Below are 25444 nucleotides of genomic sequence, written 5' to 3'. Positions count from 1 at the left end.
AATTCCTGGCACGCACTTTGATGGTAACGAAAAATAAAAACAAAGCTTAATGGTTACTAAAAAATGTTCAGAAAATAATGAGGTTTCTCTTCTCTCATACTTCTAAAAAGTGTGCTGAGTGAATGGGTGACTGACTTTATTTACACAATAAGGGCGCTGAAGGACTGACTGTAATGCTAAGAGCTGAGGGGATGATTTTCTATCTAGGACTCGATTTGCTGCAGTGTGTATTCAGAATGTGTTGTTTTGCATACTTTTTTTGTTCAAAAAAAACACCAACATGAGCATAACAGACAGACAAAGAATTTGCATTGATATAGTGCCTTCACTACCTCAGGACATCCCAAAGCACTTCCCAGCTGTAATGTAGGAAATGTGGCAGCCAATTTGCACACAGCAAGATCCCACCTTCAGTAATCTGATAAATGATCATGTATTCTGTTTTTTTAGTGATTTTGATTGAGAGATAAATATTGCCCAAGACGCTAGGAGAGCTTCTTCCAAATGTACCATTTACGATCGCTTGAGAGGGCAGATAGAGTCTCAGTCGATCATCTCATTCAGAATACGGCATCTCAGTAACAACAACTTGTGATTATATAGTGCTTGTAACATTGTAAAACATCCCAAGGCACTTCACAGCAGTATTATAAAACTAAATTCAACAATGAGGCACCAAAGGAGATCTTAGGGCAGATGACCAAAGGCTTCCAACCAAGTTCATGCTGTGAATGTGATCTCTCCCCCTTGCTCGCCTCGTCTGTATGGAAATGGATGAACGTGCAGACATGTCTAAAGGTAGCATCAGTCATGAGCTTGACACAACTGTATGCAGCTGATTGAGAAACACTGCACAGAGCGCCCACTGAGCCCTGAACAGAACTGGAGGCATAGACTTTGAGGACCCACTGTGACCTTCAAAGCCACCGGCATGGGGTATCCGCCCACGCAGTTGGAGGAGATTTCTGGACCTATCATGTGACATATTGCTGTCATTGTCACTGACTGGTGGAGTCTCCTGCGGCACTAGACCTCAGACATCTGGAGGTAGTTGAGTGCTGCCTGAACACTCTAGCCACTGGGTGGTGGCATCTTCAGAGTGAACTCCTGCCTTGGCCTCCCTGCTGGCCCTGCACCAACTGAGCCCGTGCCTCTCCTCATTAAAGGTCTGTCTGCGCCAACCTGGCCTCCTCTCCCTCCTTCCTCTCTCCTCCTCTTCAGAAGAGGTTCCACCAGTGGAATACACTATATCCATCAGATGGGATGCAGAGGACCTGTGCCTTGAAAATGAAGGAGTACTGTGCTACAGTACACAGAGGAACCTTCCAGGGAAGATGAGGACTTGAGATGCTGAAAGGCTTGACAATCAAATGAGATGCCAAGAAACTATAGGACAATTCTGAACTCACACAGCAAAGGACTGGCAGTGACAAAGCGCTGCTGCGCCGGGGGCCTTTTATCCCACCCATGGATGAGGAAATGATAAAAACATGAATTCTGCCTACCTGTTTTGCCCATGCAATGGGCTAAAAATCTCACAGGCAATGGAAAATCACAGACAATAGGCTTTTTAATTGGCCCTTAAATTGTCTGCGGGTGCTGCTCCGACTCCTGCGCGCGCCCATCGACCTCAATCTTGCACGATGACATCAGAACACCTGCCCAACATCTTTACTTGCAATTTTACATGCATTCAGGTAGGGTACATGCCTTACCTCAGAATGCAAGATTCAGGCCTAGGAGTCAGCATACACAGGAGTGATGTTATCTGTCCCATCTGCAGAATGCACTGAAGACATTGCCTTTTCGGCCACCTCTCCCAAAACCACAACCTCTACAATTTGGAAGAAGAAGGGCAACAGCTGCATTGGAAAACCACCACCTCGAGTTCCCCTTACATTATTCTGACTTAGAAATATATTGCCATTCCTTCATCATTGCTTTGTCAAAGTTCTGGACCTTCCTCCCTAACTGCACTATGGCAAGATCTGTGGACTGTAGTTCAAGAAGAAGGCTGACCAGCGTTTGCTCAAGGGTAACTAAGATTGGGCAATAAATGCCAACTTCACCAGTGACGCCCACATCCTAAGAATGAATTTTAAAAATCTTGATGCAATGCATGGAAATTCTCATAAATGAAAGCATGAAAATACATTAGAGTAAAGACAAAATACATTTCTACATTTTTTGGTTACCTTGCTGCAGAACTCTCTAGACAACCTTAAAATGCCCAAATGTTCATGTATTAGATCAACATTGCAGAAAATTGACATAGTTCAATATTCAACAGATGCACTCATGAGGCCAATCAGCCTAGTAAGATATAATCTCAGACAGGGCATTTTAACTATTGCACAGAGCAGTGCTCCCAGTGGGGAGGTTAAAACAGCATTTACAAAACAAAAAAAAATTGCAAATAGATTTGCAACTCTTTGAAAAGCCATCTCCGCTATCCTTTCACCTCCAGGACCTAGGTTTTACTGAAGGTATAAAACCCTGTCTTCTCTGCAGGCTGTTTCATTTTCCAAATGAAATAGACTTGGCCAATCTCATCCTGGCTCCCAGTGGACACAGGCCAGAGCATAGCAATTTTCCCTTGCAGCTTGGCTGGGCTTACTTGTCTGATTTTAAAACACCTTGGCTGAATTAAGGCCAGGTGAAATTCAACTAAGATCTGGTCCAGTGCAAACCACTATGTTGTAGGTAATGCAGCCCAATAACATAACATCAGCATCATCCCAAGGTAAAATAACCTGTCCATTACATTTCTCTATTGAATAGAAAAAAATCAAATTGGAGGTGCATCCTTGTACTCTCAATCCTTTAAGCCTCTTCAGATAGATTGTGAAATATGCGTAGCATCATTGGTGATGCTGTCTTCACAGGCCATTAAAATGCAAAGGGAAAGAAGAGTTCTGCATGAAGCCTACTCAAACACTCTTCAGCAGTTGAAAGATTCTAATTGGTCTTGATTTATATTGTGAGTAAACTACAAGTAGAATAGAAGCATTTGATTTTCTATGTTTTTGGTGCACTGCATAGCAAAGGGCCATCAAAAGCCAAAAAGACAGCTAATTGAACAACTTTACAAGCTAAATCTTGTCTGGTTCAAGTGGTGAGATTTCTTTAAGGGCATGAAATTAAACAACGAAAATATAAAACCCAATAATGAATCAACAGAAGTTATAAAGGTTGATCTGATAAAACCATTTGTTTACGAAGATGACAAAGGCTTTGTAAGAATACAAACACCTGGCATTAATCCAACATCTGTATTGTGTTTGAGAAAAAGAATATTAATTGTGTGAAGCAGACATTTTTAGATATAGGGACGGATTTCGGCTACCGTGAGTCAGTAAAAAGCACCTGGACTTGGCAATTTTTGCTCTGGGGCGGGGTCTGGTGTGGGATGGATTTGGGGTCATTACCACTCGCTACATCAAAACCTTAAATCTCCTTGTTCTACCAACAAATTTCCCTGTTTTTGTACTCAATGCTTCTATTTATGAAGCTCAAGATTCCATATTCTTTGCCAACTACTCTCTCAATATGTCTTTAATGTGAGGAGAAAGTGACGGAGAGATAATGCAACTGGGCTAGTAAGCCAGATGGGGACACTGGTTCAAATCCCACCATGGCTACTGCTGGAATAAGAACACAAAAGAAATACAAGCAAGAGTAGACCACATGGCCCATCGAGCCCGCTCCGTCATTCAATACGATCATGGCTGATCTTGGGCTTCAACTCTATTTAACCCCCCCCGCTCCCCATATCTCTTCAAATCTGTCTTTCCCAGACTTAAATGCATTCAATGATGAAGCATCTGCAACCCTCTGGACGGAATCGTCCCAGATTTGCACTTACTTTGGTTCACAGGGGGCTCTGCCAAGCGGCCGACACCCTCAACCAGCCAGTCCCTCAGCTCCGTCCATGTCCTCGCCTCCAGCCAAGAGGACACCTCCTCCATTAATGAGCTTTTCACACCATATTGTCCCAAACCCGCCACCGGGAAAACAGGCCATTTTCGTGGTGGGCGGGCACTCAGTTGCCCATCACACTATCACCTAGTTGCTTCGTAATGCTGGGCACCATATTTAAAGTCCAGCTGCAGACACCCCGCTCAGTGCTTGCAGCTGCATGGAAGACATGACCCCAAAAGGCAAGAAGACTGCAGCTCCCAGGTTTGGTGATGCATCCCTCAAGCATTTTTTGAATGCTGTGGAGGCCCACCATGATGTCCTCTACCCCTGCTCTGGCCACAGGATGGGCAGCTGCATTACCAGTCCAGCATGGCAGCAGTGGTCAGCACCAATGCCTTGCAAAAGAGGACAGCCACCCAGTGCCACTACAAGATGAATGTTCTCATCCATTCCACCAAGGTAACTCACTCCTTCCATTACTCTCATTTCACACACTCACAAGCGCATTACATGTCCACAGGAATCTCACACCTCAGGGGACAACACCATTAACTCTCACATACACCCTCACTTCTTCCTCAGACTCACATCCTCTAGAGCTCGTGTCCTCATCCTGTCCATGGCACCACTCACCACACAAATATTCCATGCAGTGCCATGTGTCCAACACACACTCTCTCCACCTGTCTCCATGAAGGAGAAGCCTGCTCACATCAGCAGGGAGGGGTCCAAGACTGGGGGTGGAGTGGCCCACGTTAGGCCCCTCACTCACTTTGAGGAGTGTGCCATCATGCTGACCAGTGAGGGCGTGGACCCTGTCTGCGGCGATGGTGAGGTCGGTGGTGAACACCCAACTGAGGATCCTGCACCATATCATCCCTCTCTCAATGCAACTGGAGTGCTCTCTCTCCTGTTTTTGATTTTGCTGCCATGCACTAACTATCTCTACTTTGGTTCACTGGGGGCTCTGCCAAGCGACCTTCACCCTCAACCAGCCAGTCCCTCAGCTCCATCCATATCCTCATCTCCAGCCAAGAGGACACCTCCTCCATTGATGAGCTGGAAATAAGTAGCCTGGAAGACCCATCACAGCGCTTACCCACACCCTCCACCAGCGCAGAGACACACACCTCAGTGGGACCTAGATCTAGAACAGGCTGGGGTTCACAATCTGGTGGTCACCACATGAACAATTATCTGCAGCAGGAGGAGGCAGGTTCAGCCAAGCATCCTGGCACTTGGAGAACTTCTGGGGAATAGGCAGCTTTGATGTCAGAGTCAGATGACGAACCTCTGGGGTAGGCCTTCCAACTCATACTGGAGAGTCAGCAGAAGGTGGGGGAACATCACACAGAGCTGTTGGAAGCCCTCAATAGAATGGCTCATGAGTCGGAGGAGTGTGTCCACCTGCTCTCTGATGAAGTGCCGCCCATATGTGCTCATATAGAGATCTCCATGGGGAGGATGGCGGATGTCATGGAGTCACTGGTCCAGCAGAACACAGAGACCTGCGCAGACCTGCACACCATTACAGGAGCCATAGGTGAGTTCCTGCAGTGGTAACGCGAGAGGGAAACGGGACACTTCAACATCCGTCTAGATGCTCCTTCCCCTCAATGAGTCAGGCCAGGGCCCTCGGGCACTCAAAGAGAGGAGGAGCAGCAGCTGGACACCCCTGGGTCACCACCCAGGAATCTCAGAGCCTGTCCACTCCCTCCAAGTCCTCTATGACTGTGAAACCCTCAACCTCATCCTCTGTCACCACAGAGGGAACAGCCGGCCTACGAGTGACTCTAGAAGGAGAAGTGTGTCTGTGTGTGTGTGTATGGCAGGTCCTCATGTAAGCATTCTCCCACGCACGCAGATTCTTCCCATAGCACACTCATCGCAATGTGTTTTAGACTCCCCGACTGGTGGAAACAAAGCTAGTTTCAAAAATGGTGAGACCATGAAGCTATCATCTATTATCGTAAAAAAACCATCTGCTTCACTATTGTCCTTTAGGGAAGGAATTCTCCCAAGCTTACATGGTCTGGCCTACATGTAACTCCAGGCCCACGCTAATGTGATTGACTCTTAAACGCCCTTTGAAATGGCCACTCAGTTCAAGGGCAATTAGGGATGGGTAACAAACGCTGTCCTTGTCGGTGACGCTCATTTTCCATGAAAGAATTTAAAAAATTCACCCCCAGGTCCCTCTGTTCCAGCGCACACTTTAGAACTGTATCATTAAGTAGCTCTCCTTATTCCTTCTGCCAAAATACATTACCTCATATTTCCTATGTTAAATTCCATCTGTCACTTGTCTGCCATTCTGTTAGTCTATATATGTCATATTGCAGGCGATTCGTGTCATCTTCACTGTTTAGACTCCTCCAAGTTTGGTATCATTGGCAAGTTTTGAAATTCTACTCTGCATTCCAAAATCCAAGTCATTCATATATAGCAAAAAAGCAGTGGTCCTAGCACTTACCCTTGGGGAACACCACCATCCACCAACTCCCAGTTTGAAAAATAAACATTTACCACAACTCGCAGTTTTCTGTCCTTCAGCCAATTTTTATCCAATTGGACACTGACCCTCCTATTTCAGGAGCCTCAATTTTGTAAGCCATTCTTTTATGTAGTACTTTGTTAAATGCATTCTTAAAATCCAAATAGACAACATTCGCTGCATTCCCTTCATCAACCTTCTCTATTACTTCATCAGGAAATTCAATTAGATTAGTCAAGCATGATCTCTCATTTAAAAATCCGTGCTGGCTCTCCTTAATTAACTCAAACCTCTCCAAGTGCCTGTTGTTTTTTTTCCCTCATTATTGCTTCTAAAATCTTACCCTTTATTCATGTTAAACTAACTGTTGCTAGGTTACTAGGTTCTACAAAAATCTCATCAAAACATTTAGCAGTTATCTTGAATAGGCATTAAACATTGTAACAGGAGTAGGCCATTTAGCCCCTCAGGGCCGTTCATGTCCAGTCCAATCACATACTCATTGTTTAATTTATTCCCTTCAAGCGGATATCTATTTCTGTCACATCGGTTTTCTTTTAAGTTTATGAATCAAAATGTATCATATCTGCACTCCAGGGTAAATAATCTTTCCGAGGTCTACCAACAAACAAGGAGATTACTGAGCCCCTGCAGTAGTTTGAGATTTTGGTAGGTGGAATCAAACATTGGAAGGTCTTACTTCAAACTTTGATGTTTCTGCTATCTGCATTACTGCATGAGTATCAAGCGTAATAGACAAGAGAAATGACACTTGAACGATAGGATCTTCAGGCTCAGAATTATCTGACATCAGTGGCAGCATATTCTTAGCAAATCCAGAATGGACCTTTGAACTTGGAATCATTTGTGTGTATTTTCTATTCCTGTTAGTACTGCCAATAGTTCCCTGTTAAACGATTTTGGGCGGCCTGTGCTTGCCTTTCAGTGTAGCAGGATCTCTCCAAGTTTCCTGCCCATTAAACTTGATTCTTCACTCTTCACCAAATCTTAGCTATGAAATTGCTTTAGTTAAACATTGCTGCTTAAAAGGATGGTATGCCTCCCTGGGTTAGAAATGTGGCTGGAACCCTTTTCAACTTCTCATGGATACTGGGGATAGGTAATAACTGCCAGCGTTACACATAGCCTCAGGATAAACAATGAAGAACAGTTTGCACACCTCATTTTGTTCTTGGTATGATTAATGGTGACTGGTGGCAAATACAAGTTAGCATCTGGAAGTGCAGTGATAGATTCTGTTTCATGCCACCAATCACATTCAGTTGGTTGATGCATTTAGGGTTACAAAAATGATGCAGGGAGAAATGTGATTTCTTTTTCATCAATTTATCATTGCATTACAATTTAGCTCTGTGTAATTTCAATCTAATTCCAATGATGTTAAGAAGAAATACGTATAATGACATTTTCTACTGGAATTCAGGAGACAAAACAAGATGTGAAATTGCTATATTGAGAGGAGGTTTAAGAAGATTACACCCTATAAATGCTTTGGTTGTGATGAAAAAGAAATTTACCAACAGTAGTTTATAGTCCACACTCTTTATTTTAATATTCCTGGTATATAATTCGACCAATTACATAACAAAGGTAAAAGATTTTTCACAAAATTAGGAACTTATTTGTACAGATTTAAACAGTGCATATTTAATAAAATTAAAGTTCAGTGATGTATACTGGAAGGGAAAGAGCTACCGGATGGAGATGGTCAAAATGTTTTTAAAACTATGATTTGTTTCGTTAGAACTTGGTGCAATATGATGAGAAACACTGTTTTAATTGTTGAAGTAAACAGGACAAAAGATTTTTGAGCTCATTATTGATATTAGACCATGGGAACAGTGATAGGCCATTTGGCCCACTGAGCCAGATCCACCATGTTTGTTAGCTATCGCAGGTCAATTTTAATCCAAACTCCCTGTTTCTCTCCATATATCTTATACATTTACTTGGGAAGTAAGGACATTACCACTCTTTGACTTTGCAATCTAAAGTCGCCATAGTTTGGTCCATTTTCTCGTAACCTTCTGTCAAGAATATTTTTCTAGGATTGCTTTTAATTGACAATGTAAGTTTTAAAAATGTTCTAGGTAAAAGCTATTTTCAGTCTACCATGTCACGTCCTTTAATATTTATACACGGATTATAAGGATCATCTACCCACTCAATAACCACCTTAAGTCATTAAGATTTAAAAAAAAAATTCTTTCTTTCTTCTCACTTGCTTGGTTTTCTTTTCACAAGGCTCACCAGATCAGATAAAGCTAAAGCAGAGAATGGGCAGATTTCCGAAGAGTCAGGAAGGCTTCGCGGGCCTTCGAGAACTCTCCTGCACCCATATCCTTCTAGCTTCTGCTTCTGGGGTTGACTTCATCCTATTTCCACCCTCGGAGCAAAAACCTCACGAATTGGGACACTTTTTACCAAGTCTGGTCCGTTGAGTCGGAAAATGTCCCGCCTTGAGCTACCTGCCATGGAAGCCAAAATCCGGCCCAGTGTTCATGCAGTACAAACGTTCTCCTGCTCCTTTCACTGTATTTCTTGCTCCAGTTATTTGTGTATGTGTTTTGGCAAAACTAGTATGCCAGTTACTGTTGTCTTATGAGCCATATTGACAAATATCAGCCAAGGCCTTTGAAGCAATAATAGGTGCCTCTTCACCGTGGAAGCACTTTATTCAAAAGCCTAGTGAATGTCAAATTACTGTTAAGGATGTAAAGCATCCCATTCAAAATTATAGAATACAGCAAATCAAACAGCGAATATAAATTTCCAAATATCAAACTGCAAAATTATTCCTAATTATCTTTCTTCACACAAAACGCAGCTTAAATATAAAAACTAGTGTTGGTGTAGAATGTCAAGCACGCAGCATTGTACTCAGAATGCATTGAAACAGACAAGTAAAAAAAAAACTAAAACAGAATTACCTGAAAAAACACCCCAGATCTTAGAGTAAATTAACATAATAAATTTGGTACAAATTTCCTAATCTTGAACACTCAATATGTTACAAGATCAAGTACTATGGTGATAAACTTGAATAGAACCTTTTGTAGATCAAGTTCCTTTGCTTGCTCCATCTGGGCTATGTTAAATGCTCCCATTAGCAGAACAGCTGGGATCAACCTCTTACTCAAACAGTGATTCAGGATTCACTCAAACCCATCAGTTCACTCTATGACAATCACAGTTAGCATTCTGTTTGTGCTTGCTATTCCTCAAGCCTAATCTACATATCGAACCTTCTATGTCCCACCAAAATTGGTTCCTTGGAAAGTACAGAGTAGCCATGTTATATTATCTAATTGGTTGAAAGGCAAATTTCTCATCTAAGAGAAACCATTAGCAACTTGTAGCCACATACTGTTCCTAAAAGAAAATGGTCCCCTTGTTTGTCCCTAATTGTCTCAGGGCCATCAATAGGCCACACAGCTGTGATTCTAATGCCATCTGCTGGTTTTCTGGGATCAAATCAGAATTGCAGTTGCATATAACTACCTTAGAACACACTGAATTTGAGGATGCGTCTATTTTTAAAAAATGTATCAGTGCAGTTATATTGCTACTTGTAGGAAAATGCAATAGTTTATTTTATTCATTCCTGGGATGTGAGCATCGTTGGCAATGCCAGCATGTATTGCCCATCCTTAATTGTCCTTTAGAATCCAAAACTAGGAGCCTAACTCAGCAGGCAGGTTTATGTGCACTTCTCAAACACAAGCGACTGGGTTTTCGCTACTGAGGGAACTTTCTCAACTTGGCAGACATGCCTCAGTTTAAAGGATCCTGTCAGGGCCAAACTTTGGTCTGGGAAGGAGGGGCTGGGAAATAGTTGGGCCTGCTGACCTTTAAAACAGATCCTAGCCAGCCACAGAGGTGGGCAAATGTCAAAGCGGGCCAGTTAGAAGGCCCGCCTCAGTTCTCTGGAGCATTGCCCCAATTGTTTTGAAAGTTGTTAGGTCCTCTGGCCCTCAACTCTCACACCCCTTCACCCCCATCCATATCCCATGCCCCCTTATATAGCCCATATCAACTCCATGTCAACTCAGGCTCCCCATCCCCACCCCTCCCCATAACCACACCACACTCCACCTCCGTAGTCACTCACCCAGTATTCACCATGGACAGACCTCAGGAGCCATGTGGAGGTGAAAACAATTTTAACAATCTAGTACATCTCTCACTCATATGCACTTGATAGTGAAAAAAGTTATTAATGAAACCCATTCAAAGCTTTTAAATCTCAAGTGGTTAATCTGTTATAAATACAAAAACAATTCTCTTCAGCATCCACATCAAAGACAGCTAACTCTTTACTGGCATCATTAAACTGTCAATCAAACTATGGACACAGAACCTCCTGCTGAGATAATTGTAACTTTTGAAACTCAGACAAGCATTCATAACTATATTATAACAGCTTGGGAAAATGTCAACAACGTTTTCAATGGAACTTCACGTTGACAGCTTAAGTCTGATTTTTTTCAAATTTAAAGAGCAGTGGATTTAAAAAACTTCAGGTCATGACACTTAAACAGAGCTTAACGCCCTTCAACTATCTACTCTATCAACTTGTGATTCCCATACTACAGTTTAATGCAGTGGAACAGCCAAAGTGGAATCTGTTTGACCTCAGCACTAAAGTCCAATAGCCCTGTTGAGTTTGGGTTTCCCGACTGTATGAATTATAACCCACCTCCTCTTTCACTGCCGGCAAAAACTGGATCTGTCAGTAATGCGGGCAGGACCTGCAGGTCCTGCCCACCTTTTTTAAAGATTGTGGAATCTTCCCAACTTGGTGCCAATCTGGCCCAAGCAGTGCGATCTAATAACATTTTGAGGTAGCCCTGGCTGCAGTATAACTCCAGCCCATTGTGAAGCCACATTTAAAAGAAAATCCTTGGACCTTGTACTTAGAATCTGTATAATGTCAGGAGACAACATTTCCTTATTGCATTAAAATTTGGCAACAAGATAATCTACCAGTTCTCAAGTTTGTGCATCTGCACGTGGAACTCTTTTGCCCTGGCAATGTGTAACTTGCTGGGATACACAATAGGCTGTACAACTCCAAGCTGCTGACTGCGTATGGCACTAATTTTGGTTTAGTAAACACAGCAGAAATACAGGCCCTAATTTTCCCTCCCTGGTCAGGTGCACAGAGTTGGGAAATTTGCCAACTCACCAAACCTAACTCTAGAGAAACTTCCTCGAATGGCTACATTTTGCTGGTGTGGTGAGTGCCTGCTGCAGTCAGACACGCCATCCCCCCGGAACTGTTTGGAGGTTGCCTAGTGCCGAGGCAGGTTTCTTAGAAGATCCCTCACACACCCTCACCCTCCACACATTCCCCATGCCCCATTCATGCTACCCCATGCTCCCCAACCAACCAACATGGTGCCTCATACCCTGCATGTCATCCTATGCCCTCTACCCACGCTTCAAATGCCTATACCCTCCATGCCAACTCATGCTCCCCAATCATTCCTATGGCCCCTTATAGCCCCCATGCCATCTTAATGCCAACTTATGTGAATCCGTGCCCCACCCACTACCTTTTTCCCTTAGGCCAATTCACCCAGTATCCACCATCAGCGTACCTCAGGAGCGATCCTGAGGTGAAATAGAATAAAGCTCTAAGTATCTATACTGACCAGTATATAGGGAAAAAACACTAATTCAATATATTCAAATCCCCTCTAGCACGTAATCTCTTATAAAAACAATCATTTATATTCATAGACCCACATCAAAGACAGCAAATCCCTCAATAACTTCTTGGAGCTGTTAATCAGACTGTGAATTTACAGACCCCAACTGTGATAATGACAGGTTGTGGAAGCAGTCAAGCAGTACTAATACTATGATAGCCCTCAGGCTTTTGTCAACAAACAGCTTCTGAAATTGCAAGCACTGATACTTGTCCCACTGAGAACACAGGCGGTTTCTTTATTCAAAATTTATAACTTGAAGCCTGATGGTTCCACAGATCTTCACCACGTTTTATGCACATTAGCATGTACTGTTAAAAATCCCAGACTTCTCCAAAGAACTCCTAACAATGGGTTAAACCTTTTCCTCAGATTTGTAAATCCCACGATGTGTATTTCAGAAACTTTGGTGATGAAAATTGCTTCTCAGTGAAAGCAGCTGCACTTTTAAATGTTGCTGCCTGCATAAAATGGCTTGTGCAAAGTATGTCCTGCCCCGGTTTCCACCCTCTCATGCTGGTGAAAGTGGTGGGTACTGTATACTGGGGCGGGAATTCCGGATTTGGGGCTTCAGCGCCATTTTGGTTAAAGCACGGAGCCCTTCCGTCTCCATGAAAATTCAGGCCACAGTTTTCAATGTGGGTCTGCTGTGTTGGTCAAGTTATTGCATCACTGAGATAATCTGATTCCCCTCGTCACTCAGTTCAGTGCATAAAAGGTGGATAAGATCTGTGGAACCATCAGGCTTCAAGTTATGGAAATTCCTACTTTTTAAATTTTGAATAAAGATCATTCTTATTTTATTATAATCCTGCTAGTGTTGGAACTGTCTGAAAGTTACTGTCTGTTTGTTATGGAACATATTGTGAAGACAATGAAGTACAAAACAGCTGCTGTAAATGCCCTGAAAATTTATTAATTTAACAAGCTTTTGTTTCAAAGTGAAGAACCCCTCTTTTAAAGTGAGTAATTACCATTAAATAGCTCTTGTCTGTGGGAAATGACCATTATGTCAATATGACTCAGCTTGCAAAAGGTAAACAAGGTGCTTAATAGAAGCCAAAAATGTTCTATTGAATGGTCCCAATGGTCTCTTTTTTCAAACACTTGCTAACCTGTATTTTTGCTACATTTATCTTTTTATTCAAGGTTTTGAATACCTACAGGTTTTGTTTATAGCGCAATGTTTTTAAAAGTATGGGGCACAGATTGGGTCTGTTTGTTTCCTGGGTGGAAACTGTGGGCAAATAGGGGCATGATTAACCCCATGACCCATCAAGGTCTTCCATGCCCCAATTACGCCTGAAATACTTTCAACCCTTTATGAAGTTGGGCATGTTATCAGGCATTCCTGGCAGACACCAAAAAAAAGCATTAATTAGGCACCTTCTTATGTTAATTAGGGGACCCGTGCCTGATTTAGGATCTTTTCCTGAAATTGGGGTTCCACAAGCATCGATCCCGACGTGCTCAGGTTTACCTGGCCCGAACATGTGACTGCCACCAAAACTAATTTTAAAAGAAATTTTAATAAAGGAGAAAATCTTAAAATCAACAGTGATGAGAGGAAAATATTTTTTAACGTAGCGAGTAGTTAGGATCTAGAATGCACTGCCTGAGATTGTGGCACAGCCACAATTGTGGCTTTTAAAACTGCAGTGGATAAGTACCTGAAGGGAAAAAAATTGCAGGCCAAAGGGAAAGGGCTGGCAACTGGGACTAACTGAGCTGTTCTGGCATAGAGCCAGCAGGGGCTGAATGGCCTCTTTCTGTGCTGTAACTATTCAATGAGTTTATGATTCTAAGGAAGATCCCACGTGAAACCAGGATGAACCAGGTTGCTCCTCTGAACATTACAGCACTTGTAAGGGATGCTTCTGGCTATTATCAAACACATTTCCATTTTACTGAGTTACCCAAGGGTCACACCTGAACTGATGCAACTGGCCCAAATTTTTAAATAAGTAGCAAAAGACCCCTGGAAACAAAACAGACTTAATTACTGAAATGTTGTCTGAGGTCCAATTTCCAGCAAGCCTTAGGCCTACTGCGTCAGATGCACATGCTGTGTGCTTATTCAGTTATGGGCCCAAAAATGAACTTGAGGCCATTCCAAACTCTGCTGCCCGTGTCTTAACTCACAACAAATGCTGTTCCCCTATCACCCCCGTGCTCACTGACCTACATTGGTTCCAGGTCAAGCATTGTCTTGATTTTAACATGCTCATTCTTGTTTTCAAATCCCACCCCCACCAACCCCCCCCCATGGACTTACCTGAGCTCTAGGATCCATGGCACTTGGTCCTTAGGGACTGCTTGTTGTCCCAACAGTGGCCGCTACTCAATCCAGGTGCTGCTGAGACTACAGACCTGCCCACCAATTGGACTGGCCAGCAGACTTTGTGTCTCTGAAGGGTAGAAGTCTCACTCTTACCTAATAAAGGCCACCCCAATGTGCCACCACTGTGGGGCAGCCGGATTTCTGGTTGACATGGTTACGACAGATGTTTTGGTTGTGGAGAGGTGGGGGTGGTTGATAATTTGTTCTGCTATAAAATTTACCCCTATGGCTCCGTAAATTGAAGTCAAATAGGAGCATATTTCTCTTATTTGTATTTTACATTTAGATGTTACTTGTAATGTCTTTATTAGTTGTTACTTATTATAGTTTTACATACATCAACGTACATGAGACATTGTAGCAAAGACTTTGGATGTGAGACACTTTCCATTTTGATTGACAATTGGGCCCTAAAGTTCCACAGAGCTTATCCAGATCTCTTGCTTCTAACTTGGAACTGACAAGAGTATCAGTGAATCTGCTGATGAAATAAATAGAGCTCAATACCACTCTCAGGTCACATTCTCGGGTTCATTGTCAAAACTCCCTACAAAGTTTGTAGCTCACCCTTAATCACGATCAGTTTAAAATGAACTACAATAAACTCAAAGGTGTTTAATTTTTGGCTTACCTCATGAGGTTGATAGAGATTCAGAAGTAGATTCTGATCAATTTGTTAATTAATCGAAACACAACTTGCTGTGGCCAGAATTTGAATAATTTTGCCTTGGACAGTGATTGTGGAAAGAAAGGTGTGTGCAGTAACTTGAAGCACATTGCTGTCTTGGTTGCCTCTTGCTCCATTCAATTGCTTCATAACTACACTGGTAATCTTAGCTGTGGTCGTGCATTGCCTGAGTCACCTTGCATTTGAGGGCTTTGCACATTGTAGGTACATTAGCAATTTCTAGAGATCAGATCCTGGGAAGGGACAGCATTAATTGTCCAGGTACATCAGCAACCCCTAGAGTTAAGACCCTGGGAAGGGAGGTGCCTCAAGTCTCACTTCAGAATTGTCCTCAACTTGGCATGATTTTTAAAGCAAAAAGCCATAAGCTAAACAATTGAAAAGGAGGCACGACAGCAGGAGTTTAAAAGATAGGATGATATTGTGCACTCTTAAATGTAAAAACTCCTGAAAATATCTAGAAATAAGTCTAGATCTCGGAATGGATTTGCCTTGTACAGATCTGTGCTTTCTTGCACTGAAGTGCAAGAAAAATTGAGTCAATGACTGTTGAGATTCCAGTTGTCCAGCCTGAACAGAATGACAGTCGACCAATGCACAAACTTGCCAGAAATTTGTGCAAATTGGAGCGTGTGTGTGTGTGTGTTTGTGTGTGTGTGGCTAAATGCAGCTGGGTAAGCTACACACAGCTACCGATTAACTGTCAACGTCTATGAAAACCCTGGTTTACCATAATAAAACTGTGGCTCCAACAATGATGTCAGGTGATAAGTTTTCAATTTCCTTTTGACACACTTTGGGTTGTTAATATCAAAAGAATCAATAAGACATTTACAGTGCTTCTTAATGAATTGACATTCAAATTACATCAAATGTTAAGACACACATCAGAAATACTATTTAACAGCTATAGCAGCTAAGCACATTATTTAACATCAGGGCAGTCATTTGTCAGCAACCAGCTTCTGAGATTCATAATCACATCATTAAGTGTGATTGGTCTGCACTCAAGTGGTCTTTCACTGGTATATTGAAAGTAATATAAAGCATGAGGTTTGGCTGTAAAAGGCTGAATGAAATGGTCTCAATCAGGAGATTGTTTTCTCAGACTGACATTCCATCTACGCATCAAAAAAAAAACTTTAATTGGGATAAGTTGAAGCAGACCATATCTCATTCTTGGAAAAACTCAGCAGGTCTGGCAGCATCAGCGGAGAAGAAGAGAGTTGACGTTTCGAGTCCTCATGACCCTTCGACAGAACTCATGCTGTTCTGTCGAAGGGTCATGAGGACTCGAAACGTCAACTCTTTTCTTCTCCGCCGATGCTGCCAGACCTGCTGAGTTTTTCCAGGTAATTCTGTTTTTGTTTTGGATTTCCAGCATCCACAGTTTTTTTGTTTTTATGTTCATATCTCATTCATATCTTGCTAAAGAGTGTCATTGCTACCTTAGAATGACAGCCCACTTATTGGTGCAAAGACTGTAAAAATTCTTTCTGCCATGGTATTCATGGTGCACAGTGCTCTCAAGTTCCAGTTAGCTTATCCAAGTATATTTAGCGAAACATGCACATGTACACATACACAAAGACAAACACACACACACACGCAGACGCAGAAGCATAGGCCAGATTATTGAATTTGGCGGGAGGGCGTGCCCGGGAGCGGGCTGGAAAGGGCCCGCTGCCCGCAATCGGCCACTGACCACGATTTCATGCTGGCAGGCTAATTAAGGCCTGTTGAGCATGAACAGTGGCTCCCCAATGGTTGGGGAGGGCCGAGCGGGGGCCTGATGGGTCCAGTGGGGGCCTGGCAGCCAGTTTGAATCTGGCACAATCTGGCCCTGGAAGGTCAACGGCGATGACGACATCTTCAGTGTTGTCAGCAGGAGATTAAAAATTATGGATTCCAACATGGCTGCATTGGGAGGGCAGGTTGGGTGGGCACTTGCCCCCACCGCTACCCCTGGTTTTCTGATGAGTGCCTTGCTGTTGTCCTGGAGGAGGTGGCTGCCAAGAGGGACACCTTTGTGGAAGGAGGAGGTCCCGCATCTTAAAAAAAGAGTTTGTGAGAAGGTGGCAGTGCTGGGCAGCAGCCATGATGTTGTGCAGTGCACCTGGGTCCAGTGCCACAAGAGGGTTAACGACCTGCTGTGCTCGGGAAGGGTGAGTACCGTGTTGGTATGGATCAGTGTGTTGAAGTGTTAAGGGCTGGCCATCCCACTCACCCCCCCTCCCCCCACCCCCACCGTGGAGCTCAGGAGTGTTAGAGTCTGAGTGCCAACTGGAGCTGGCCTAGGGGGTTGGCTCCTTGGATTGAGTGCCTTGCGGCTCGAGGGCCACAACTCGAATGTGCCCTGCAAGGTGGGGTTGGCCAGGCTGCAATGGTGCTGCAGGTAGTTAGTGGACTAATCAATGCTCCTCTATCCTTTCAGGAGAAGATGGCACAAAACAACATTGAAAAGTCATGACAAAAACAGAATTACCTGGAAAAACTCAGCAGGTCTGGCAGCATCGGTGGAGAAGGAAAGAGTTGACGTTTCGAGTCCTCATGACCCTTCGACAGAACTTCAGAAGTCATGGACTGGCTAATCTCATAATCCTAACCAGATACGAGCAGGACGCCTTCAACCTGGAGAGGTGCCACGCACCTCAGTCAACTGGCCAATGAGAGGCTTGGGTGTCAGATGAAGTTAAGGGTACAGTGCACAGAGGTGAGAGTTTTGAATGGTGCAAACATTCTTGTGTAGTCTCATCATTGATGGGAGCCTCAAAACTGGATTCCCCATTGATCATTGAAGGGAGATGGCACCATGAAGCAGATCTCCATTGTCTCACCAGGGCACCTGGCATGCACAGTGACAGTGTGATGACTTAAACTAGTGACATGTTGTTGTTCTCCCTTAGATTCTCCAGCATGCACTAAATCACAGGACCCTGAAGAGCCACCCCTGAGACCAGAGAACCGTCAGGCTCCAGACGTACTTGCGGCACCCGCTCTCTGAACCAGGCACCAGTGCAGATATCAGCACCTTGTGGGTATTAGACCTTCAGCTAGAATGTTGGTGCGAGGGCACTTCACACACGCTTGAAGTGCAGGCAGAAGCAGATAGTGTCCAGGGTGCCGGCAGTCGGAGGGCTGCTGGAGACCAGGATGATGCTCAGTTGAAGGCAGATGATGAGCCTCTGGAGTCGTCCATTAGGCGGCAGGTGCTGGTTGTCCTGCGAGATGTGAGGGAGGATCTGGTTGAGATCCATGAGGATATGCGTACCATGGTCTCCATTTTGGAAGAGTCCATGTGGGGCATTAGCACTGCATTGACCCTCATGGTTGAGCACACTGCCTCTTCCACTGAGAGTGGCGACTCTGATGTACAGGCATCTCCAGGAACCTGGGGTTGCGCTCGGACCTGCAAGCCCTCACACAGGCACTGACTTCAGGTGGTCAGTGTCCGTGTGGGAGATGGATGAGGCACCCAGTACCCCGTCCATCAATAGTGAGCAGGGAGGCCCAGAAGGGCCTCATGTTGACAAACGAGCTGTCTGTTGTCTCTGTGGGCTCCTCTCTGGAGATGCAGCAGCTCTTCTGCACCTCTGCCAATGACCATGGTATCTAATAAGGCTACTCTGACCGGGGAGATGCCAGCCGTGGAACTGGCCACTCCCTCCCAGGCGGGACCAGCACAGGCTTCACTGGCCAGAGGCTAACTGCCAAGGTCATCAAGGCTATCAGGACAGCAGAGCCAGCAGGCTGTCTCCAATACTGGTGCCAGTGAGTGGAAAGCACCAAGACATAGCACTCACACATGTAAGTTTAAGGCACCATGAGCACAAGAGGGACTGGTCACAGGTGATCTTCTGTTGTGCGATGTTTTGTATATTTTAACTGGTCTGGGGTTAAAGACGAGAGAAGGTTCTGTTAATTTGTTTCGACTGTCAACATGAGATAAACTTTCTTTTGTCGTAATGGCCTGAGTAAGCTTCACCTTTTTTAGTTAATGTGGTGCAGGGTACGCCAGTAAGTAATGCTTGACGTGGGTGGCTTGAAACTTTATTGCACAGGCAGTGAGTGGACTTTGGTATCAAAGGAAAAGGCCATTTCAGACATCCGGGATGGAGGCGGCATGAGGTGGTAGCACTTATTTGGCAGCCTAGCTGAAGGAGCGTTGGATCAAGGTGGAGGTTCCTGGAGGTTACAGAGGTCTGTCTCTACACGCTCAGCATTCTCATCATTGTGCTCCTCTTTTGACTCACTACTGGATTCATCATTTCTGGCCTGTGCAGCTGTGTCAAGATCCTCCTCCTCCAGTGGGTCCTCCCTTGTCAGTGCCAGATTGTGGAGAGCACAGCATGCAACCACTATCAGTGATGCCTGCTTGGGGGGGTATTGTAGTGCTCCCCATGAACAGTCCAGGCATCGGAAGTGCATCTTCAGAAGACCTATGTTCCTCTCTATCACCGCCCATGTGGAGGCATGGCTCCTGTTATACCGCTGCTCTGCCTCTGTTCGTGGGTGATGGAAAGGCGTCATAAGCAGCAGCCATCCATCCAGTTGAGCTGAAGCACTGAAGAGCCTTGCTACCTGTGAGTGTCTCAGGATGTACATGTTATGGGAGCTGCCAGGATACCATGCACAAACTTCCAGAATATGCATCCTATGGTCACATACTATCTGCACGTTCATGGATTGGAATCCTTTCCTGTTGATGAAGGCACCTGGCTGACCCACTGGCGCCTTGATGGCCACATGTATGCAGTCGATTGCACCCTGGATGCGGGAGAACCCAGCAATTGCTGCAAAGCCTCTGACTCGCTCAGCCTACATGACCTCATCCATACAGAAATGAATGAAAGTCAATACCCGCTTGCACGGAGCTTCACCAGCTGGATGCAACTATGGACAGCTGATTGGGAGACTCCACACAGATCCCCAACTGACCCCTGGAAAGAGTCAGAGGCATAGAAATTGAGGGCCACTGTGACCTTCAGAGCCAATGGCATAGGATGTCCATCCACACAGTCGGAGGTGATCTCTTGCCCCATCATCTGACAGATGGAGGTCATTGTCTCCCTTGAGAGGCAGAGCCTCCTTTGGCACGGCACCTCAGACATATTGAGGTAGCTGCATCATTGCCTGTAAACCCTGGCAGCAGGATAGTGGCGTCTTCTGCGGCCCCTTCCACCTTGAACTGCAGAGCTGGCCCTGCGCCCCCTGTGCCTGTGCCTGTCCCTCTCCTCTCACAGGTCGCTACCCTGGATGTTGCATTGGGACACCTGGCCTCCTCTCCCTTCTGCCCCTCTTTTCCTCCTCAGAGGAGGTGCCTCCAGCTGAGACCACAATCCCCATTACCGGGGTAACAGAAGGCTGTCTGACACCTAGAAAAGTCCACATGGCCTGAATTCCCCGGGGTCCTTGGAGACACCAAGGTATCCTGAAATGAAACCTGGAAAAGCTAACAATGAAGTCCCGAACAGAGATGAAGCTGCCATATACCAAGAAGTCACCAGCAGCAAACTATTTACCAAAGTCCTCACTACTCACACTGGCAATACTGCTGACCTTTTTATCCCCCCCTTGGATGAGGTTTTTGAAATTGTCGGCTGGCTGCCTGCCCGTTTTGTCTGTTTGACGAGCACAAAATCCCACGGGCAACAAAAAATCGGCGTCAATTGACTTTTTAATGGCCTTAACTAGCCTCTTAATTAATGGCGGGCACAGCTCCGGCACCCGCGTGTGCATGATGACACTGAGATGCTCACCTGACCTCATCGCTTGTTATTTTACGCTCGAGCGTGTCGGGCGTATGCCTGCACACCGAGCGAAAAGTTCTGCCCATACAGACGGACACCTACACACGCATCAGTTGTATCTCAAGCGTCTGTCTGCCCTATCAGACTGAGAAACTCAGGAGAGGGGTTCGTCAGGTCATCCTTCTGATGCCATGGAATTTTTCTTGGCATTCTGTGTAAGAAAGATAACCCTGAACTTGTATATAGATTTGAAAGATATAATCAGTCTTCAGAGATTTAGTTGCTTCACTAGCTTCCCCAAGCACCCCTTGTGGCGCTCATTTCCCTCCATTTCGAGGGTGGTGTGCTTCATCTCACTCGGCATACTGACCCCCAGTTCTACATCAGGTCCCGACTGAACTAGTGAAATGAGAATTCCACTGTCGGGATTCCGCGCACCAGGGGCAGGGGAAGTGGGAAACCTCACCTCTCTTGTATGATAAGAAGAAGGCAAAGCTTCATGACTTCAAGGGCAATTAGGCACGGGCTATAAAACATACTGGCCGAGCCAGCCATGCTCACGTCCTATGAAAGAATTTAAAAACAAATCTCCGAAAAATCTTGGCAAAAGCAGGGACCCAGTGCAAGTAGATTTACTGAGGTTTTCCTGACATTTTGCAAATTCCAAATGAAGTTACAACATGAGTCAATGGAACCCTCAAGGGAGCCCTGAAGTCATCTTCAGTTAGGGTTATTTATGTGTTGTGGGAGGGATAGGGTTCCCAGCCCTCCCAGAATGACCCACAGTTTTCGAAATCTAAGCTTCCTCCCAGCAGTGGGGGGAGATTAGGGATTTAAATTTCCCATCACTGTACACCCCACTCCATGATGTTACCTGCAAAAGTCACAATTACCTGCAATGCGCAGTTGTCATTATAGAGCTGTAGGAGCAAGAACAAGCTGCCGTATGTGGATTGAATCACTGAGATTTGGATATCAGTCTCTCTTTTCCCAATTCTCCTATCAATTCAGGTCTGCAACCATCAGCTTTTGGTTGGACATTCTAGTTTCTGTGAGCACTGCTTGGTATTGTCTAAAGTGTAAAAATGTAAATCAGACATCAACACAATCAGCAATTAATTTGTTATCCTGATATGCCCATCCAGGGATATGAAATGGGAAGCAGGCTGAGTCTATTGTATGATGTTGTGTGTGCCTGCATGTTATTGTAATGTATAGGTGCGTGGCTGAGCAAGAATGAACATGTGACTGAAGAATAGCCCTGCCCACAGTATGATGTATCGAGTCACATGGTAATCAGCTCAGAGAGAACAGTCTAGAAAAATGCTTTAGAATCTACCTGCACAGCAGCAGCACCATGCATGACAGTAACCTGGGATCTGTACATAGTTAAGTATTAACAATAAATAGTTCATATTTAAACTTATAAGTCTCAACGTCTCATCATTGAGACACCACAGCTGGCACCACGACACAACATGATGATCAGCAGTGGTAATACAATAGGGTCTCTGAAATCCTGGGTCTGAAATAGGGTATCTGAAATAGGGGAATGGTTGGTTGGGGAGAGGGCTATTCTGCCATTCCCCCACTTCCCTGTCCTTGATTTCCTCTTTGCCTGTTCCTGGGTGGCCTGCTGGTTCTTGGAACATCTTGTACAACACCTGCTAGAATAAAACTACAAACCAAAATACTGAACTACAGGGGACACAATCTTTAAGTGGTAAATATAATAACCTTTGTAGAAATCGTATAATCAGATGTCATAAAATCAAATGTCACGTGGTCAGGATGTCATGGATGTAAAACCTCCAGGAATGCCTCCAGATATGGCACCCAAGGGAAGGCAGAGACTTAAGCCAGGATTTTCCAGCCCCATCATGGTAGGACCCGCCGTGAGAAAGTCGACAGCCCAGCCAAAAGTCCATTGGCTTTCGACAGGATCAGTAGATCCCGATGGTGGGCGGGGCCAGAAAATCCCACCCTTAATTGGAAGAATTCAAACAAAGTTTTTAGACGGTATTTCGCCTTGCCTGCTTACAATCCAGCTTTAGAAAACACATTTTAGTGGTGATGAGAAAATTGTGGAATAATCATTTCTCTACTTTTCCCACCTGACTCAAGTACTAGCAAGTTGTATATGGCAGGGCAAACCTTCTTCTATCCAACAGTGTGCCTTTGCCCAAATCAGTGTGACTTTTCAATTCCCATGCTCATCATCCTTATGACCTCTATGAGTGAGACTGCACCTCAGTGCCAATTACTGCTAAAAAAGAGTGAGGCTTTGGTGCAGTGGAGACATTAATCCTGTTTGTCTACAGACAGGTCACCGAGGTTAAATGACAGTGTTTCAGCCCTGTCCACAATCCAGGTGGTTTAAACTGCTGGATCTCTCTGGAACATAAACATAGCGCAAGAATAATTTAAAGAAGTTTCATAACCCTATAAAGAGATATGTAGTGTTACAATCGCTCTCATAAGTAGGAAGTGGAGGAGGAAGTTATCAGCCCTTACCCTCACGAATGACATTTGAAAGTAACTAGTACTTAGCCCAGTTCTACACAAATACCCAGTCCCCAAAGTGCAATTATTCAACCATCACCACATATTCCACACCAAATGTAGATTCCAAATAGTCTACCTGTCGCCGCAGATCCCTTGTTTTCTTTGTCATTTTTTCAATGGCAGCATTGAGTGGATCACCTTTTTCTTTCCTGCCAGTCTGAAAGAGATAACACGTTTCATTTAGAAATATGTTTGAAGAGTGCGACATTTAATTTATGAAATGACCAACCTCATTACCAGTGCTGAACTATTATTTTGTTACTGTCAACCCATGCAGATGTGAATGGAAATCTGGCAAATTGATTCAGAATTATATAAACTTAGAAAATATTATCAGGTGTACACAAACAATACATATGCAATTACTCTGTGTTAGTCTGCTACACGTTGCTCAACATTTTCACATGGCTATATCAATACTGTTCTATGCTGTACAACAACTCATATTGCAGGGGCAGGATTTTCAGAGGCCAAAGGGGGCGGGAACTGAGGCGAGTATGTAATTTTGTGCCTCCATCTAGCATACATCTTTGCAGGCACCCTCCCATCCCCAAGATATTTTCAGGAATTGGATGTGGAACAGCTACCCACCAGCGAGTGGCAGATAGTTTGTTAAGGTGATCAGAAGGCCAATTAAGTCAACTTGCTAATCAATCATAACCTTTTTCTCCTGTAGTATAAATTGTTGTGATATTTGAAATTTGGCATCTTTCCACAGGTCCTGATGAGAGCAAGATGGAAGGCTTCAGCAACATGTCTCTTTTTTCAGCAATATTCGAGTTCTGTGCTACTCTATAGGGATCGAAGTGGCCGATAACAAAAAGGTCTGATGTGTTTTTGTGACAAGAAATCATGTCCACATTATGGCACAGAGTGGCCAAGTCACTGCAGTGCGAGGGGCCGGAAAATTATAGCACTTTATATCATTTGTGGTGAAATGCAAATGCTTCTCGGCCATTTCAAATGGGTGGAAGTGTATAAGTACCTGACATGAGCAGTTACAAACCCTTCACAAAAGATCCAATTATCTTAACCTTCAGAGGTTTAAAATCATTGTGAGGTTAGGTATTTATGCTTGCTTTGAGGTTTCAGCAACTAAATGTTATAGTCAAGCATAATCTCATTTACTGAAAAACAGTTCAAACAACGTTTAGAAATTGTGAAAGTGGGGAAGGAAGAAAAGATGAAGCGAGATAAAAAGAGACAAATACTGTGAAGATACCATGCAATCACACAAAGAGTACTCCTGTTACATGCAGTAACCATTCCTCAAATTCAACCCCTCCTTCAAATTAAAGTCATGTCCTCAAAGAATGCAGGCAATTTTAGGAAGGCAGATTTGCCTATTAAATAGGATATTTTGGTTTACTAGGATAAAATGTCCAACCACCAATAATATTGAGTGGAAAAGATTTTACCAGAGGTTTTTCTCATCTAAAAACATTTTGTTGACAAAGCAAGTTTATATCCTAGTCCTCCATGAAAATGTAAGATGAAGATTTGACTGAGTAGATCTTAGCAACCTTGCATACACATGTGCACACATACTCAAACACTCAACACACGCGTATTGAGAAAAATGAGACCCCTTTAGTGACAAAAAGGCAGAATATGCTGCAGTTGCAATTAAGGACTGCAATTTCCTCCAGTACATTTTTTTATTCTTTCATGGGATGTGGGTGTCACTGGCAGGGCCAGCATTTCTTGCCTAACCCTAGTTGCCCTTGAGAAGGTGGTGGTGAGCTGCCTTCTTGAACTGCTGCAGTCCATGTGGTGTAGGTACACCCACAGTGCTGTTAGGGAGGGAGTTCCGGGATTTTGACCCAGTGACAGTGAAGGAACAGAGATATATTTCCAAGTTAAGATAGTGCGTGGCTTGGAGGGGAACTTCCAGGTGGTGGTGTTCCCATGCACCCGCTGTCCTTGTCCTTCTAGATGGTAGTGGTCATG

General features: G+C 44.2%; 1 protein-coding gene across 8 annotated transcripts in view; it reads right to left on the bottom strand.

Annotated features, from left to right (window-relative positions):
- ctnna2 (catenin (cadherin-associated protein), alpha 2) overlaps positions 1-25444 on the bottom strand; it is a 1471852-nt gene that overhangs the window by 726009 nt on the left and 720399 nt on the right. For all 8 annotated transcript variants that reach the window (XM_041198108.1, XM_041198115.1, XM_041198125.1 and 5 more), the window contains one exon: positions 23571-23651. In XM_041198108.1, the coding sequence (XP_041054042.1) occupies positions 23571-23651 (81 nt within the window). The remainder of the gene's footprint in view (positions 1-23570; positions 23652-25444) is intronic.

This window comes from Carcharodon carcharias, chromosome 1 (assembly GCF_017639515.1).
Source record: "Carcharodon carcharias isolate sCarCar2 chromosome 1, sCarCar2.pri, whole genome shotgun sequence".
NCBI lineage: Eukaryota > Metazoa > Chordata > Chondrichthyes > Lamniformes > Lamnidae > Carcharodon > Carcharodon carcharias.
This window is presented reverse-complemented; position numbering and strand designations above follow the sequence as displayed.